Source organism: Thamnophis elegans, chromosome 13 (assembly GCF_009769535.1).
Source record: "Thamnophis elegans isolate rThaEle1 chromosome 13, rThaEle1.pri, whole genome shotgun sequence".
Lineage (NCBI taxonomy): Eukaryota > Metazoa > Chordata > Lepidosauria > Squamata > Colubridae > Thamnophis > Thamnophis elegans.
In genome coordinates this window covers 19,841,518-19,859,179 of record NC_045553.1, presented here as the reverse complement: position 1 = coordinate 19,859,179, position 17,662 = coordinate 19,841,518, and the positions used below count along the sequence as shown (strand labels likewise).

General features: G+C 47.9%; 2 protein-coding genes across 5 annotated transcripts in view; one reads left to right on the top strand and one right to left on the bottom strand.

Annotated features, from left to right (window-relative positions):
- The window catches only part of XPO7 (exportin 7), a 54,924-nt gene extending 45,460 nt beyond the window's left edge, over positions 1-9,464 (top strand). For all 4 annotated transcript variants that reach the window (XM_032228959.1, XM_032228958.1, XM_032228960.1 and 1 more), the window contains 4 exons: positions 67-227; positions 7,302-7,400; positions 7,488-7,615; positions 8,345-9,464. In XM_032228959.1, the coding sequence (XP_032084850.1) occupies positions 67-227; positions 7,302-7,400; positions 7,488-7,615; positions 8,345-8,438 (482 nt within the window). In that variant the 3' untranslated portion in view covers positions 8,439-9,464. The remainder of the gene's footprint in view (positions 1-66; positions 228-7,301; positions 7,401-7,487; positions 7,616-8,344) is intronic.
- Positions 9,465-9,591: 127 nt separating this feature from the next.
- Positions 9,592-11,419, bottom strand: PBDC1 (polysaccharide biosynthesis domain containing 1). The gene is made up of 6 exons (XM_032228961.1): positions 10,862-11,419; positions 10,692-10,757; positions 10,538-10,597; positions 10,299-10,439; positions 10,093-10,204; positions 9,592-10,000 (listed from the first exon to the last, which is right to left on the bottom strand). The coding sequence occupies exons 1-6, from the start codon at positions 11,036-11,038 to the stop codon at positions 9,882-9,884; spliced, it is 675 nt and encodes a 224-aa protein (XP_032084852.1). The 5' UTR covers positions 11,039-11,419; the 3' UTR covers positions 9,592-9,881.
- Positions 11,420-17,662: the final 6,243 nt, after the last annotated feature.

Sequence of the window (17,662 nt, the reverse complement as noted above, 5' to 3'; positions counted from 1 at the left end):
ACAGGAAGTTTTGACCTGATCTAACTCTGGCTTCATTCCTCTTTGCCTCTTCTTTTTTCCTGGCAGATACCATGGTTTGCACTGGATGTTGCTCCTGCTTAGACCACATTGTCACTTATCTCTTCAAGCAGCTGTCGCGCAGCACCAAAAAAAGGCCTGCCCCATTGACCCAGGAAAGCGACCGGTTCCTCCACATCATGCAGCAGCACCCTGAGATGATTCAACAGGTCAGGACAAGGAGGGCAGGACTAAGGGGGTGTTTCTGAAGTTGGCTCCAGGGCCCTAGCCCTTTAGTTGAGTAAGCCTAAAACCCTTGGCTGGAATATTTACACACACAGGTCACAAGAAGCGATTCTTCTGCCCCAGGAAACGACTGCAGAACTCTTCATCTCCTCATTTTCGATATTGTTTGAGAAAAGGCTGAGCTGCCTTTGACTCTTCCGCCCCAGAGGCCAACAGGTCGCCTGTCACTAACTGCTTGCAAGCACATGTCCCTGGTCTCAATGACAGTGCCCAGCAATCAGTGTCTCCTTTCAGGATGGCCTTCATTGGAGGCGCCAACCTCCGCGTTCCAGGGGTTTTTAATGCTTCCAGTGGGTTGTGTGGCTTTCTTCCAACTATTTGTTCTTCTGGCAGTTCAAGACACTCCCCTTTCTTCAGTTCAAAGGGCTCAATTCTTCTCTGTTCATCCTATCAGTAGCCCAACTTCCACAACCATCTGTTGTGATCGGGAGATTCCTCGCACCTTGCAACATTCCTCAGAATATTTCTTCCAACAATCTTAATTTCATTTTCTTTTTCCTTTCAATCTAGCTTTTCTCAAAATACATTTCACATATCTCTGGAATAGGTAGCAGAATGCACTCTTCTCCTGTGCGCTGCTTGGGGAATCCAAGCATGGGTTAACTTTGTCCATTAGCCTTGAGACTGAGTTATGCAAATTGCTGGCCACGCCTCCTCTGACTGCACTGGTTCACTTTTTTAACTCAGTCCAGCCTAAAGAGATGCAAAATTATTCTCTCTGGGTTACTAGACAACTTCATCATTATTATTATTCAGCTTGGATTCTCTTCACCAGCTTGAGCTCCTTTCGCAGAGCGGTAAATATCTCTACAAATAGGTTCATTTTCTCTTCATTTGAAGTGGCATTTTAGCATTCCCGGAGCCTTTGGGGCCAGGGAACCTCTTTATTGGAGGCGAGGGCGTGCCGTTGTTCTTTGTGGGAAGGTCGGTTCGCCGCCTTCGTTTTGTCTTGCCGCGGTTGGGGATCAGTTCGCTGCCCCCGCGCTGCCCGCTCTAGCCGCTGTCCGTCTCCCTGCGAGGTTGCCTGGCGACACGCGGAGCCCCATCACCATATGGCTGGGCTCTCTGTATTACCTCAACCTCGAAAGCCTCTGGAAGCTGCAGCTGCGGTCGCTGGCAAGATACAAGGCAGACGTTCTCCATTCTGGTGGCAGTCTTTGTACCTCACCGATTTGAATCTCCTTCCCTCCGCTGTTGGTCAGTGAACGTGAGCTTGAGCCCTTTCAACCTAGTTTACATGGCGGATCATTCTATTACTGGGGGCAGAGCTGGGGCTTCCACCTGTCCTCAGTTGTCCTCTGATGCCATTGGGGCCTCATCTAGAGTGGGTAGGACGAGATCCCATGCCACCTCAGTGGCTCCTGCCAGGGCCGCTAAGCGCACCAGTAAGACCAAGAACGGGTCTAGGGGTCCCTCAGCCCCCAGGCCACCTCCCATCCTGCTGCCTGAAGGGCCTTCTACCTTCAGCCTAACTGGAATTCAAGATTGGTCCCGAGACCTCCCTCTCCCTCAGGATCTCACAACTGCAGGACCTGACTCAGGCCTTCAAGGCTCGCCTGATCTTCTGAGCCCAGCCCAGGCCCGGTCCCCTCCTGTTCAGGGGCCTCAGCCACCTTTACTCCCACGGCTGCTGGCAGCAGACCAGAGGATACTTCAGAATTTGACCTCTCCCCTTGGCTCAGGACATATTGCCACTGCCATATCTAGGGGAGTGGATGCAGAATTACAGCTTAGGAGTCAACACTCTAGGAATTTGATTTCTGCCAGAGATTTATCCACCTCTGAGGCTGATCCCCCTTCTCTCTTGCCTTCCAGCTACAGCGAGGGGTCTGTTTTAGGGGAGGAAGGTGAGATTTTGGATTTGGAATTATCGGGTGATGAAGATCTGGTTCAGGATAAAGTTCCTTCTCAGGCCTTTTCAAACCAGCCCTATTCAAATCTTTTCTTTACAAAGCCAAGGCCACCTCCAATTTGCGGGGAGAAACCACCCAGGCCAGTATTGAGGTGGGCCTTGATCCCACGAAGCACTTGTTCACTGAACAAGTACAAGCACAAGAGGCTATTCCATCACCCAAATTGTTTCTGGACGTAATCCAAAAACAATGGTCCCAGCCCACTGCAGTCTCGCCCCCTAGCAATGGTGATAGAAAGCTTTATGCTTCCACTCCAGAATTGGACACCATTTTGCAGTTTCCCACTGTTTCCCACCCGCTGATAGCGGCCTTGGCTTCCCCGGCCCTCATTCCATCTGAGATTTTGGAGGGATTGAAGGCTGAGGACTGCAAGCCGGAGCTCGTTATTCGCAAAATGCTCCAGGCGGTTCCCTGGGCATTGGGTGCCGCTACGGTGGCCTCGTTCTTCAATAGAACTTCCTTAGTTTGGTTAAGACAACTACAGGAAAGGTTTGGTCCAGAGTACTTGCGCCTTTATCAGGATGTGGTCAAACTGGTGGCGACCTTAGAATTCTCTTCGGATGCCACGCTCAATGCAGCCAAGTTTGCGTCCTGAGCTGTGGCATCCAACATAGCTTCTCGTCGCCTGTTATGGCTATGCCATTGGCAGGCGGACGTACGATCCAAATGGCGCCTTGTCTCCACCCCCTTCAAGGACGGTTCCCTATTCGGAGCAGCGCTGGATCCTATACTGATTGAAATGAGGGACAAGCGAAAGGTACTTCCTTTGACCGCTAGGCGCACGGATCTGAGGCAACACAGGCAGCCCTTTCGTATTGGGGAGTCAGGGTACTCCTCCCGCCCCTTCACCCCTCTATCTAATAGATTCTTTTCTCAGTCCCAGGACAGGTTTCAGGACAGAGCCAATACTAGGGACAGAAGTAGGAACCAGCAACAGGCCCAGACCCGGCGGCCCTTTCATGGCGCCAAAAACTGGTCCTTTTGTAGGTACCAGTGACTCGCTCGAGGTTGGCCCTATTGGCGGGCGCTTAACCACCTTCATCCGCCAATGGAAAACCACAACCTCAGACCCCTGGGCTCTTCAGACCGTGAGGCTGGGCCTCACTCTGGAGTTCCTGGCCATTCCCCCGAGACGTTTCATCAAATGCCCAGTGCCCAGGTGCCAAGTAAAGCGGCGCCTGATGGACACGGAAATCCAGCATCCCATTTCCATCAGAGCAATAGAACAGGTGCCAAGGGGGCAGGAGGGTCTAGGTTTCTACTCAATATTCTTCCTAGTTCCCAAGGCCTCGGGAGGATGGCGGGCTCAATTTCTACCTCAAGTACCAAAAATTCAAAATGCAATCAAGAGTATTCTAGCGAGCATTCACCAAGGCAATCTCCTCACCTCCATCGACATCAAGGAGGCATACTTACATGTGCCAATACATCCGGCCCATCGAAGATTTCTGCGCTTCCACTTCAGGGGGCGTCATTTCCAGTACCATGCCTTACCATTCAGCCTATCATCGGCCCCGTGGATCTTCACCAAACTGCTTGCAGTGACCGCAGCCTCCCTGAGGTCAGTTCCTGTAAGAGTCAATTGTTATCTAGACAACATCTTAGTCTTATCATCTTCCCGGGCCCAGGCTTGTCGCGATCTACAGCTGACGATCGACACCCTGCAGGATCACGGATTTGTACTGAACTTTCCAAAGAGCCACCTGCACCCGACCACATCTCTTCTGCATCTCGGGATGGTCATCACTTCGGAGACTTGGATGGTGTCTCTCTCAAGAGAGAGACAGCAGAGCCTGTGGTCCCTGGTGAGTCAAGTGCTCAATCAGAGGTCACCTTCCCTTGTGACATTGTCCCAACTTCTAGGGAAGATATCTTGCATAGATGTTGTTCCTTGGGCAAGGTTTCATGCACGACCACTGCAGTGGTATCTCCTCCCATTCCAAAGGGCTCACACCGGTCACTCTCAGGCCAGGGGTTGCTTACCGACCAAGGTGTCACTGTCGCTCCATTGGTGGATGTCGTCCCGCACCCTCAAGGGATGCCTCTTCAAGGAACTGGAGCAGATTGTTGTTACAACAGATGTGAGCCAATTCGGGTTGGGGGACCATGCCCTGAACCGATTGATGCAGGGTCGTTGGACTGTCCAGGAGCTGAGCAACAGCATCAATTGGCTGGAGCTATGGGCTATCTGCCTAGCCCTCCGAGAGTTTCGAGACCTGGTCACATCCAACCATGTGTTGATACTCACCAACAACGTGGCCTCCAAGATGCATGTCAACTGCCAAAGGGGCATGAGGTCCAAATCCCTGATGATAGAAGCAGAACATCTGCACTACTGGGCGGAGAACCATCTGTTGTCAGTCCGAGCGGAACACATATCGCAGTGTTTTTCAACCTTTTTGTGCAAAGGCACACTTTTTTCATGAAAAAAATCACGAGGCACACCACCATTAGAAAATGTTAAAAATTTTTAACTCTGTGCCTATATTGACTATATATAAAGTAATTTTCCCACGGCACACCTTACACTATGTCACGGCACACTAGCGTGCCGCGGCACAGTGGTTGAAAAACACTGACATATCGGGCACTGCGAACATCCAAGCAGACTGGTTGAGCAGGGCCACGGTGGATCAGGCGAAGTGGCGCTTGCACCCAGCCTGTTCCGAGAACTGTCCCAGTTTCGGTCACCCGCAGGTGGACCTGTTCACTCAACCCGACAACACACACCTGCTGTGATTTTACTCCAGGTACCAGGGGCGGAAGACACCGACGCCCTCCGCAACCCTTGGCTGGAGAGCCTCCTTTATGCCTTCCCGCCTCTGCCAATTGTGCAGCTGGTCATCCAGAAGATTCTGGCAGAATGGGTGGAGGTGCTGCTGGTCGCACTGATGTGGCCACAGCGCCCCTGGTATGTGGGCGTCTGTCCATCTCACGCCCATGGAGAATTCCAGACTCCCAAGAAGCTCTCGTCCACCTGAATCTTCAGTTGTTACAGTTAGCCGTCTAGCACGTGAGCGGGCAATCCTGAGTCAGCAGCATTTTTCTGATAAGGTCATCTCCATGATCCAGGCGGCTCACCACCCATCAACAACCCACATCTACAAGACTACCTGCCACGCCTTCTGCAGATGGTATTGAGCAACAGGTGCGGACCCAACCGGGGCAACCATACCACAGGTATTGGACTTCCTACCTATGGGCATGGACAAAGGGCTAACACCTAACACGCTCCCCCGTCAAATTGGAGCTGTCTACCGTAAGTGGCAGTGGGCGGGGCCACCCGCTATCTCAACACCCGAGGGTGCGGGCCTTCCTGAAGGAGCAGCGAACCTTAGTCAGCCTATCGTTCATCGCTACCCCACCTGGGACCGCTCCCTAGTACTCAATGCCCTTACAGCGGTTCCATTCGAGCCTATTTGGACCATCTCCCTCAGGTTACTGACTCTTAAGATTATCTTTTTAGTAGCCATCACATGGGCCAGGCGTGTGTCCGAGTTGGCAGCACTCTCCATCCAGGATGACCTCTGCATTTTCCATCCGAGCAGGGTTGTACTACGTTTGGACCCAACCTTTCTTCCAAAAGTCAACTCGTAGTTCCACAGGTCACAAGAGATCACTCTCCCAGATTTCTGTCCATGGCCATCTCACCCCCGAGAACGGCGTTGGCATCATCTTGATGTTCGTCGTTCACTTCGCCACTATGTGTGACACACAGCGTCGTTCAGAAGGACGGAGGCCCTGTTCGTGTCTTTCTAACCTGCCACCATGGGCCAAAAGGCATCATCGCATACCATTGGCCGCTGGTTGAAGGCGTGTATTGCCCTCGCCTACGACTGTCAGTCCCGGCCGGTTCCCAGTCACATCACTCCCCATTGTACCAGGAGTGCTGCCACGACGGCGGCCTAGATCTGCAGGGCAGCGACCTGGTCATCGCTGTCACCCTTTATCAGCCACTACAAGGTGGACATTTATGCCTCGGCTGAGGCATCCTTTGGACGGCGCATGCTGCAAAGGGTAGATTCTTCGGCTACGGCACCAGACCAGCCTCGCTCCCTCCCCTGAAATCTATTGCTTTGGCATGTCCCATGCTTGGATTCCCCAAGCAGCGCACAGGGGAACGACCGTTGACTTACCTGAACGGTCCTTCTATGTGCGCTGGGAGGGGACTGCAAACCCGCCCTTGGTTTCAGCTGTTCTGGGCCAGGACTTCCATGTTTTCCTATGACTTACTGACACCTTGACTTCTAGACTTCCTTTTGCTTCTCTCGAATCAGCTGATCCTTCCTACAAAACTGAACCAGTCCAGTCAGAGGAGGCGTGGCCATCAATTTGCATAACTCAGTCTCTAGGCTAATGGACAAAGTTAACCCATGCTTGGATTACCCTCGCAGCGCAACGGTCGTTCTTCGTTTGAAGCAGTTACTCTATAGTCTGTTGTAGCCATTGCTTCCTGGTCAGCATACAAATTCTCTAGTTTGCAAATGAGGTGATCCAGTGCACCCATCATTTTAAGACCTGTAGCCCATGTGGTCTACATAGAGTGAAAAGTCATAGAATAATCACAATCAGTGGAACTCTTGCTATTTACTTACTAAGTACTTACTAATATTGACTCAGCCTTCCATTCTTCCAAGGTCAGTAAAACGAGGAGCCAGACTGTTGGGGGCCATAGGCTGACCATGTAAACAGCTTAGAGAGGGCTGTAGAGTGGTATATAAGTGCTCTTGCTATTTTCTTATCCGTTGGACTTGTGGAGAAAGTGACCTTGGTGCGTCTTTCTCTGGAAACCACTCAGATATTGGAAGACTGCTCCCATGTTGCCCCTAGCCCTTCTCTTAGTTAGATGAGGCATTCTCAGTCCCTGCTCCCAATTTCTCACACTTATTTGTAGGGATTAAATGCTTCTTTGAATATTTTGAATTGCTTCCCCACAAACCTCTTCCCACCTGACCCAACTGTTGTTCATTAGATTAGCTGTCCTGTGTCTCACCCACTTTTCCTTCCCCATTTCCCCATAATCCCCAGCAGTGCCTCAGCTCGGTAGACCTGTGCAGTTGACTGGATTGTGCTTGTTCCTTCTAGATGCTCTCCACAGTGTTGAATATCATCATATTTGAAGACTGCAGGAACCAGTGGTCCATGTCCCGGCCTCTGCTTGGCTTGATACTTCTCAATGAAAAGGTAAGGCGTAGTAGATTGGGGCGTAGTGTTACTTGTGGGCTGGCACATTATCCTGGGTAGCTTACAGTGTGAACTTTTCCTTTGCAGTATTTTTCAGATTTAAGGAATAGCATAGTAAACAGCCAGCCCCCCGAGAAGCAACAGGCTATGCACCTCTGCTTTGAAAATCTCATGGAAGGCATTGAGCGCAATTTGCTGACAAAGAATCGTGATAGGTCAGTATCTTCACAAAATGCAGCCAGCAGACCAGCCAAAGTCCAACGTTCTTATTAGTTTCGTTCTGAAGACATACCACCGTGGGATCGCTTAGCACCCAAACTCCAGGAGAGAGAGGGGGGTTGCCCAGTAGGACCAGGCGCAGCCTGTCAGGGTGGCTCCACCATCTCTTCTGACCCACTGCGAGAAATACTGTGCCGAGGGTGCAGATCCTCTCTCAAAAGGATAAAAGGCCGCCACCCAAATATGGTTCTCTGGCTCAGAGGATCATCCTCTCCTTTGAGTAGCCCACCCAGCCTGGTGCAGCCATTCCCCATAACTTTTCCCACTCAGAAGAAGACAAGAAATGTCACTGCCCCCCAGTTGAATCCTGCAGGAGAGTTATCCTTTCAGAAGCCTTCGCTCTCTGGGGCGAAGAAAACCATTTGGTTTCTTTCCAAAGTTATAAAAGTAGCTTACCATGTTGCTTGTGTTCAAAACCCATTTCCAAGAAAACGGAAAAATGGGGAGCAGCTGAAGGAATATCAGGTTTGCCCCTCATTTGCAGCCATGTTTTCAAAGCTGTAATTCAGAGCCTGAGAAAACTCGGCTTTTGCCCAAAGTTGGATTGGGCCGATTCTCATGCGATTCCCCCCGAGAATGAGCACAGCTCTGTCCGATGCCATCCAGCTGTTGGGCCAAAAGGCCAGTCTGTCTGCCCCCATCCTAACACCGGTTTCTTTTGCCAGGTTTACACAGAATCTTTCTGCGTTTCGTCGAGAAGTGAACGATTCCATGAAAAATTCCACCTATGGGGTAAACAGCAACGACATGATGAGCTGACGTCTCGCCAGGAGCTGCTCTCTGGGCCGAGGAGGTTAACTTTTCCGATGGAAAGACACAAGGGTGTTTCCGATCCCTGCTAGTCCTCCTTGGGGCTTAGGCTGCAGGAAGGGAGGGGGGCGTAAAAGGTTCATTCGGCGAGGGTTTTTTTCCTCGGGGATGCCCAACTGGCACCTCCCTACGTGAATGTCAGAGGATCCCTGTGTCCTGCCACAGCCTGCCTTGTATAAACATGTACATTTTTTCATAACATTTTGAACAAGGTTTATATTGACTCAAGTTTAAAAAAAAGTGTGACTGAAATTTTTACATAGTGCACCAATGCTAGAGCAAGGGTGGGGTGCGAGTGAAGAGTCTCCCAGCTACCTGCCACATGACTGGGCAAGCGGGGTGGGGGTGGGGGAGGGTTGAGAGTACAGAGTTATATTTAGTAACTAGTGTAGAGGCACAAGTGTAAAATTCCAAATGTATATTTTTCTTATCTACCCCTTCAACTTAGGCCGTCCCTCCTCACCTTCCCTCATTAGGAGCTCAAAGCCATGCCCCATTCCTGCCCTTCCTACACACACACACTATCTTGGGAGATGGGAGGACTAGGCTCTCTGGCGGGAGCAGCAGCAGCCTCATTGCGCTCCTGTTCACAGAGCCTCTTCTAGCTCTGGGAACAGTGGGCAGCTCCTCTCCCACAAAGTGCCCCCTCCAGACAAATTTCTCTCCCACTAAAGTGGTGGGGACCTTTGTTCGATATTAAATTGAGGGGAAAGAAGAGGGGAGGGGGATTTCCCTTGTCCCCACCCGGCCCTTTTGCTGCTAGTTTTGTGTCCCCCAAGCCCAGGTCAAATTGTAACCCTGGTTTCTCTTCCCAAACAGCATCCCTTGGTTGGGGGGAGGGGAGAATCATTTCCTCTGGCGATTGTGTGCTGGGTCCTTTTTCTGTGACCAGGTTGCTGAATGATTTGTACCGATGTTTGCTGCATACAGTGTAAGCATTGTGGCTGCAAATAAATTAAAGTGGTTTCTACTGAACTGTGTGCACTGAGGCCGGAGCGTTACTCTTCAGGGGGGCAAGAGGCAGGGGCCCCAACGGAGGAGGAGCCCTGCGGGACACAAATGAGGCTCCCTCTTTCCAAAGAAAAACAAAGGGACACCGAGGTTCATCTGGAAGGCTTCATCTTCTTCACTAGCCAAGAGGGAGCCCCCCCTGCCACAGGCAGCCATACAAAGGCAAACTAGCGGAAGGGGGAGGGGGTCACAGGCTTCTCAGCCCTCCCAGCGCCCCTCGGGGGAGAGACGCTGCGCAGGGGCAGCTCCCCAAAGCAGGCCCCTCTCCCCCAACCCATGGCACCCAGCCTCCCCCCCCCCCCAGTTCTAGGCCACCCACGGGGGGGGACTCCGGATGCCCCACCCCACTTCGCTCGCTTCCCGTCCGGTAGGGCGAAGCTCTCAGCGGGGTTCGGCCAGGTCAGGCTCGGCTTCTGGAGCGCCCGCTCGGCGGTAGACGGCGCCGTTGCAGCCCTCGCGGTTGCGCGCGATCTCGATGGCCAGGAACTGGATGCGCGGCGCTGCGGGGAGGAGGAGGAGAGGCAGGTGACGAGGGGGCGTCACGGAAACCCCTCCGCCGAGTCCCCGCCCACCCTTCCCGCCCGGCGCTCACCCAGCACGGAGTTCTCCTCCGAGTAGCCGCGGCGGCAGTCGAGACGCAGGAGGGTCCCCAGGTTAAAGTCCTCCACCGCCCCCTCGAACTGCAGGCAGAAGGGGCGCCACTTCTGCGGGGGGGGGAGAAGAGGGGAGGACCGGTGAGACCCCCAGCCACGGCCGGACCCTCCCCGGCGACCCCCCTCCCCTCTGAGGCCCCCCCACCTCTTTGGCCGGCTCCGACTTGAGCGCCTCCACGTCCAGCAGGTCGACGCGCAGGTCGGGGAAGCTCCGCCGGAAGGCCGCGTAGATCCGGTCGTCGGCCCGGGTGAGCCTGAGGCCCGCGGGGTCAGCGGCCGAGAGCAGCTGCGAGGCAGCCGGGAGGGTCAGCGGAGGCGCCGGAACCCCAACACCGGCTGCCCGGGACCCCCCTCCCTCCGCTCTGCCCCCCCGCCGGGACTCACGTGGAAGTAGACGTGGGCGTGTTGGAAGGCTCGCTCGGCCCAGGCCGCCTCCAGCCGCGGCTTCCGGTGGGAGAGAAAGAGACGGAAGGAGAGCCGTCAGCGGCCAGAACCAGCTGCCGCCCCCCGCCCGCCCCTTCGCCCGCCCGGCACTCACGTCGTTCCCGAAGGCCTCGGCCGGCAGCGAGAGCGCGTGGGCCGCTTCGGCCGCTTCCCGGGCGCCCTGTGCGGGGAGAGGACAGAGAGGCGGTCAGGCGCCCCCGACCGACCGACCGCAGCCCCCCCCCCGACCACCCGCAGCCCCCAGGCCCCGACCACCCCGCTCACCAGCGCCCCCGCACTCCCCGCCATCGCCATGCCGCCTTGGCAGCTCTCGGGAGAAGGAGGAGGCGCCGGAAGGGGAGCGGCCGCCCGCCCCGCCGAGGCCCCGCCTGCCTGAAACCCCCGGCCCTCCTGAGGCCAAAGCGCCGCACCGGCCTCCCGTGGCGGGAGGAAACGAGGCATCCAGGTTGAAGCTCCTCTCGGCGGCCAAGAATAGAGTCTGATGTAAACACTTCCTGGAAGCGGAGCCTCCGGTGGTCCCTGCGGGGCTTGATGATGGGGAGGCAGGAAGAAGCAGAAGAGGCACCCGGGAGAGGGACTCCCCGGGGTCTCCCTTCCATCCCCCTCCAATAGTTCTTCGGTCTCTTCTTGGAAAACTTCAGCCACGGAGAACCCTCAACTTCCAGGGCTGACCTGCCCAACTGACTCATTGTTCTGCCTGTTGGAACATTTGTCTGTCCTTCCAGGTCTGCTCTCTCTTTAACAAAGTTCACCTCTTGCCCTCAGGTGCCTTGGAGACTGATTTAATCCCCTCTTCTCTGTGTGAGAGAGAAAGAAGAGCAACTAAGATGATTAAAGGCCTGGAGACTAAAACCTATGAAGAACAGTTACAGGTTTTGGGTTTGGCCAGAGAAAAGAAGGTCTAGTGGGGACATGATAGCAGCATTCCAGTATTTGAGGGGTTGCCACAAAGAGGGGGTGAACCTATTTTCCAAAGCACCAGAGGGCAGGACAAGAAGCAATGGATGGAAACTAATCAAGGAAAGAAGCAACCTGGAATTAAGGAGAAACTTCCTAATGCTGAGGACAAATAACCAGTGGAACTGCTTGTGTTCAGAAATCATGGGCACTCCAGTACTGGATGTTTTTAAGAAGAGTCTAGGCAGTCACATGTCTGAAATGGCATAGGTTTTCCTACTTGAGCAGTGGGCTGGACTAGAAGAGCTCCAAGGTCCCTTCCAGCTCTATTCTGATTATAGCTCTTCATATGTTTTAGCCTTTCCAGCTCCTAATGCACTGACTTGACCTTCTCGAGCCACTTGAGGTCTGTCAGAAAGAACAAGGCATCTTCAGTAACCTTTTAGAAAACGAAAGGAAAAAACCTCTGGGGTGAAGAAATGCAGTGGACATAGTCCTACCACAGTCCTGCTATAGAGGATGGCAGAAGATGGACCAGGCTGGGTGATATCAGATGACTACAGAACTGACTGACCCATCCTGCCCAAATAGCATCAACAACTCTGTCAAGCTGGATCACTACTCCATATATAGTGTTAAATAATTTGTTTAAAAATAAAAATGAACAAAGTTTCAATGTAAATATGAGGAAAATAGCAAATACCTTAGAGAAGGTAAGGTCATGATTTAGAAGGATATTAACAAGCTGGAGCAATGGGCAGAATTTCAACCAGAACATAGATAAACCCTCCATTTGAGAAGGATAAACCGAAGGTGTGACTTTACATGCAGAGAATGATCACCCAGGATATGCCTGGACTCATCCCTGCAGTTTCCTTGCCAAGATTTCAGAAGTGGGTTGCCACTGCCTCCTTCCTAGGGCTGAGAGAAGGTGAGTGGCCAAAGTCACCCAGGGGGGGTTGTGCTTAAGGAGGGCAATAGCAGATTATGATCACAGACTCAGAATGAATCAGCTGCAAAAGAAAAAATAAAAGTGCATTGACAATAAAGGCATGATCAAAGGAAATTATTGTTCTCCTTGTGCATGTCCCTCCACATATAGAATATGTGTCCAGCACTGGACACTACATATTGAAGGGACACGGACCAACTGGAATGAAAAATGATTGGGGAACTTGGATATATTTATCCTTAAGAGGATCACAAGACAGCTATCTTCAAGAATCTGAAGGGTTCTGGCGAGAAAGAAATGCAGAGGAATGTGACTTCACTTTCTTCTCGGACAGGCATCAATCCCTCTCAAGGATTGATTTTATTCTAACCACTAATGATTTGCTTTCTAGGGTCAAGAAAACAAAGATTGCAGCTAGGATCCTTTCGGACCATAACCCAGTTTGGATGGAGTTGGGAAGGGTAGTGCAGGCAAGAAGGTCTTGGAGATTGAATGAAAACTTATTTAGATATGAAAAGTATATTAATGATTGTAAAAAATTACTATCTGAATATTTTGTTTTGAATATGAATAAGGGTACATCTATGGAATTTGTATGGGACGCAAGCAAAGCGTATATGAGAGGAGTTTTGATGAATATAAATAAAACACATAGAAATAAGCAAGGGTTAAAACGAACAGAACTGGAAGAGGAAATTAAGAGAAAAGAGCTCGAGTTAATAATGAACCCAGACGATACAAAGGTTAAGGAAGCTATTAACATATTAAAATCTCAATTTGACATGTTGATCTCTGACCAGGTGGCTACTAATCTATTATATGCAAAACACAATACTTTTTGTAATGCAAACAAACCTGGCAGATGGTTAGCTTATCAGATTAGGAAAAAAAGGAAAACTCGAAATATATCTAAACTGATTTACAGAGGGAAGGAGGTGTTTCAACAGGAAGAGATTCAAAAGGCTTTCGGGGAATTTTTTACAGAACTGTATAAAGGGGATAAAATTAATGGTTTAGACATAGACAAATATTTAGACAAAGAGAAAATACCTTCAGTTAGAGAAGAACACAGGCAAAAACTGAATCAACCAATAACCTCGGGGGAAATCCTGCAGGTAATTAAGCAATTAAAGTCAGGGAAAGCACCAGGTACAGATGGCTTGACAGCGGTTTACTATAAAAACTTACAGTTAGAAATGGTAGAACCTCTTAGAGAATTATTTAATATGATTCAAACGGAAGGTAAAGTCCCTCCATCTTGGAAGACAGCGTTTATATCTTTGATACCCAAAGAAGATCAAGATACTACTCAACCCAAAAATTATAGACCTATTTCATTACTGAATGTAGATTATAAAATTTTTACTAAAATATTAGCAAATAGGTTAATGTTGGTCACTCAACAATTGATACATACGGACCAAACAGGTTTTATACAAGGGAGGCAGATGAAAAGTAATGTTAGATTAATTATTAATGCATTAGAATATTTGGGAAAGAACAACCAGATCCCTGCTGCGTTTATATTTTTGGATGCTGAGAAGGCCTTTGATAGAGTTAACTGGCAATTTCTGTTGAAGATATTGCAAAAAATGCAGATAGGAGATAATTTTTTACAGTCAATTAAAGCAATATACCAACAGCAAACAGCACAAATCATAGTCAATGGAAGTTTAACAGACTCTTTTCAAATTGGAAAAGGTACAAGACAGGGCTGTCCTTTGTCCCCATTATTGTTTATTATAACTTTGGAAGTATTGTTGAATAAAATACGGGGCTTGGATGGTTTAAAAGGGATCAAGATTAGGCAGCAAGAATATAGAGTCCGCGCTTTTGCGGATGATTTGGTCATAATATTGGAACAACCGCAGGAATCCAGTATGGTTTTAATGAATATGATTAATCAATATGGTCAAGTGTCGGGCTTTAAAATAAACTTAGGAAAAACCAAAATATTAGCTATAAATATGAATATTAAACAAAAGGAAGAATTAGGATTGATGCTAGGATGTGAGGTAGTTAAAAAAGTCAAATATCTTGGAGTTAACATTTTAACTTCAAATGGGAAATTATATAAGCATAATTATGAACCACTTTGGCATAGCATACAGACAGAGATGAAAAAATGGGAGAAATTGCACTTATCTTTGCTGGGTAGGATAGCGGCAGTGAAAATGAACATTTTACCAAAATTTTTATTTCTCTTCCAAATGTTACCTATACTTAAAAAAGATGCGAACCTTTTAGAATGGCAGAAGGGTATCAGTAAATTTGTGTGGGCAGGAAAGAAGCCGAGGGTAAAGATGAAAATAATGCAAGATGTACGTGAGAGAGGAGGATTGAAGCTACCTAATTTAAAACTATATTATGATGCAGTGGCATTATCTGTAATTAGTGATTGGATTCACTTAACCAATGATAGAATATTGAACATTGAGGGACACGATCTGGTATTTGGGTGGCATGCTTACCTGTTATTCAACAAAAAATTGGATAAGAACTTTAAAAGTCATATTTTAAGAAATGCTTTATTGCGGGTCTGGAAGAAATACCAATATAAATTAAATGACAAGTTACCCATGTGGGCAATTCCTAGACACGCAATTGAAAATATGAATACAGCACAAAAACAGGACAGAATTACCTACAGACAGCTTCTTACCTCGGAAAGGGGGGTATTACAATTAAAATCTTTAGAGGTATTAAAAGAGGAGAAGGTAGTTCAAACATGGTTCCAGTATGGGCAATTACAGGCTAGGTGGAAAATAGATCAAAAAATTGGTTTTATTCAAGTTGAGGATAATCTGTTTAAACAAATAAGAGATCAAAGCTTAATGCATATAAAGAGGATATATAATGTATTAATACAGATGGATTCGGAAACAGAATTAGTTAAAGATTGTATGATAAAATGGGCTCAAAATATTGAGGAACCAATAATGTTGGATACATGGGAAAGAATCTGGGTAAGAAATGTGAAATTTACACAAGCTCAAAATCTGAGAGAAAATTTTTACAAGATGTTCTATAGATGGCATTTAGATCCTAAAAAGTTGGCTTCTATGTATCCGAATGTACAGCCTAAATGTTGGAGGTGTGGTTCTCTCGATGCTACATATTATCATATATGGTGGACCTGCCAAAAGGTTAAGGCATTTTGGATAAAAATATGGTGGGTCATGCAAAATGTTTTTAAAAGAAGGATAAAGTTTAGTCCTCAGTTATTTTTACTAGGTATATGTACTGACTTTACAGTGGTAGAGACCAATTTGACTCTGCACCTGATAACTGCAGCAAGACTGTTGGTGGCGCAATATTGGAAGAAGGAAGACTTGCCTACAATCCAAGAATGGACATTGAAAGTAACAAACTTAGCTGAAATGGCTAAAATATCGGCATATCTCAAAGATCATTCAAATGAGAGATATAAACGAGACTGGAAAAAATGGATTGACTATATACAAAATAAATACGGGACTAAGAAATTCCAGTTAGCCTATGCTTAAGATCAGAAATGATTTAAACTGTTAAAAGTCAGTTCAGTAAGAAGAAGCTAAGGTCAATCTAGAATGTCATTAATTTCTTTATTTCTTTTTTCTCAATAGATTTTAGACTGTGTTAGTTAAAAATCCATACCGTGTACGGGTTCTGGGAAGTCGGGGGGGGGAAGGAGGGGGGGGTGGGGGGGTGGAGGGAGGGAGGGGTACACACAACAAAAAAAAATTGTACTTCAATGTCTTAATGATTGACAAATGATGACATATTTGTGTTTTTTTTTAAAGAAAAAGAAAAAAAAAGAAAAAAAAAAGAATCTGAAGGGTTGCCATATGGAAGATGGGGCAGAATTATTGTACCAGAAGCCAGGGCAAGAAATAACTTTATTACAGTATAGTATATTTTGTTACATTATCCTTCAGGAAAAGTGTCTTAACATTAAGAGTTGTTCACCAATGCAACAACATTAAGAGTTGTTCACCAATGCAACAACATTAAGAGTTGTTCACCAATGAAAAGTGTCTTAACATTAAGAGTTGTTCACCAATGGGGGGGGGGTGTGTCTCTGCTGTAAGATAGAGTAGTTGCATGACCACCTGTCAAAGATGCCTTCATTGTCTCCTCCTTGAATACATTTGGGTTAATGTATATGGAAGAAAGAATGACATTGTCATAAGTATGTACTACAAGCAAACTGAAATGAGCAGAAGGAATAGAGGAACATTTTGCTAAATCAGTGAACTGAAGTGTGCAGGAAACACCACTGAAGTAATGGAGAACTTTAAGTACCCTGACCTCAACAGGGAGACAAACTCTGCATCTAGTGGAAGATCAAACAGGTTCCTTATGAGCCTAGCTGACAACTTTGTCATCCAAAAGGTACAGGGAACAATTCTTACTAATAAGGGATGAAATAAAGGAAGGGGTTAAAATTGCAGGAACTTTGGGCAAGTGTGATCACATCATGTTGGAATTTACTATAATGCAAATGCAAGCAATAGAACACAATCAAACTACAGTGTCTTAAACTTTAAAAGAGCTGATTTTAACAAACTCAAAGGGAGCCTAGGAAAGATTCCAGATTAAAATCCTAAAGGAGAAAACAACTCAAAAAGCATGGGAAACTCCGAAAAATATCACAGAAGCCCAGTCCAGCACAATACCATTGAAAAATAAATACAACAAATGCAAGAAGAAACCAGCATGATTGCACAAAAATCTTTCTGATAAATTGAAAGATAAAAAGGACAAGTATAAAAAAATGGAAAGAGGTGGAATACCAGCATATAACCTCAGCCTGCAAAAATGATCAGGAAAACTAAGGCTCAGAATGGGATAAGACTTCAAAAATAATTTTAAAATGTTTCTTTCAACATTAAAAAATAAAAAAGTCAAGGAAACTATCAATCCACTAATGAAAGATGGCAAGGAGAAGATGGACAGCAGGGAGAAAGAAAAACTGTTCAATTCATTCTTTGCCTTTATTCAAAAGGGTGGAAAACAGTCCAATCTTCATCTTTGCTGCAGGTTTGGGCTACATACTGATATTCGGCCATAACTTTTATACTTCTCTTTTTTATCTTTCAGGTTATTAGAAAGCTCTTCATGCAACGATGCTGGTATCTTCCTGCATCTCTTATTTTTCTTTTTCAGTGTTACTGTTCTTTATAATCTCATTTCTCTTTCCCAAGCTTTTGAGGGTTTTTTTCCCCTTCCACGGA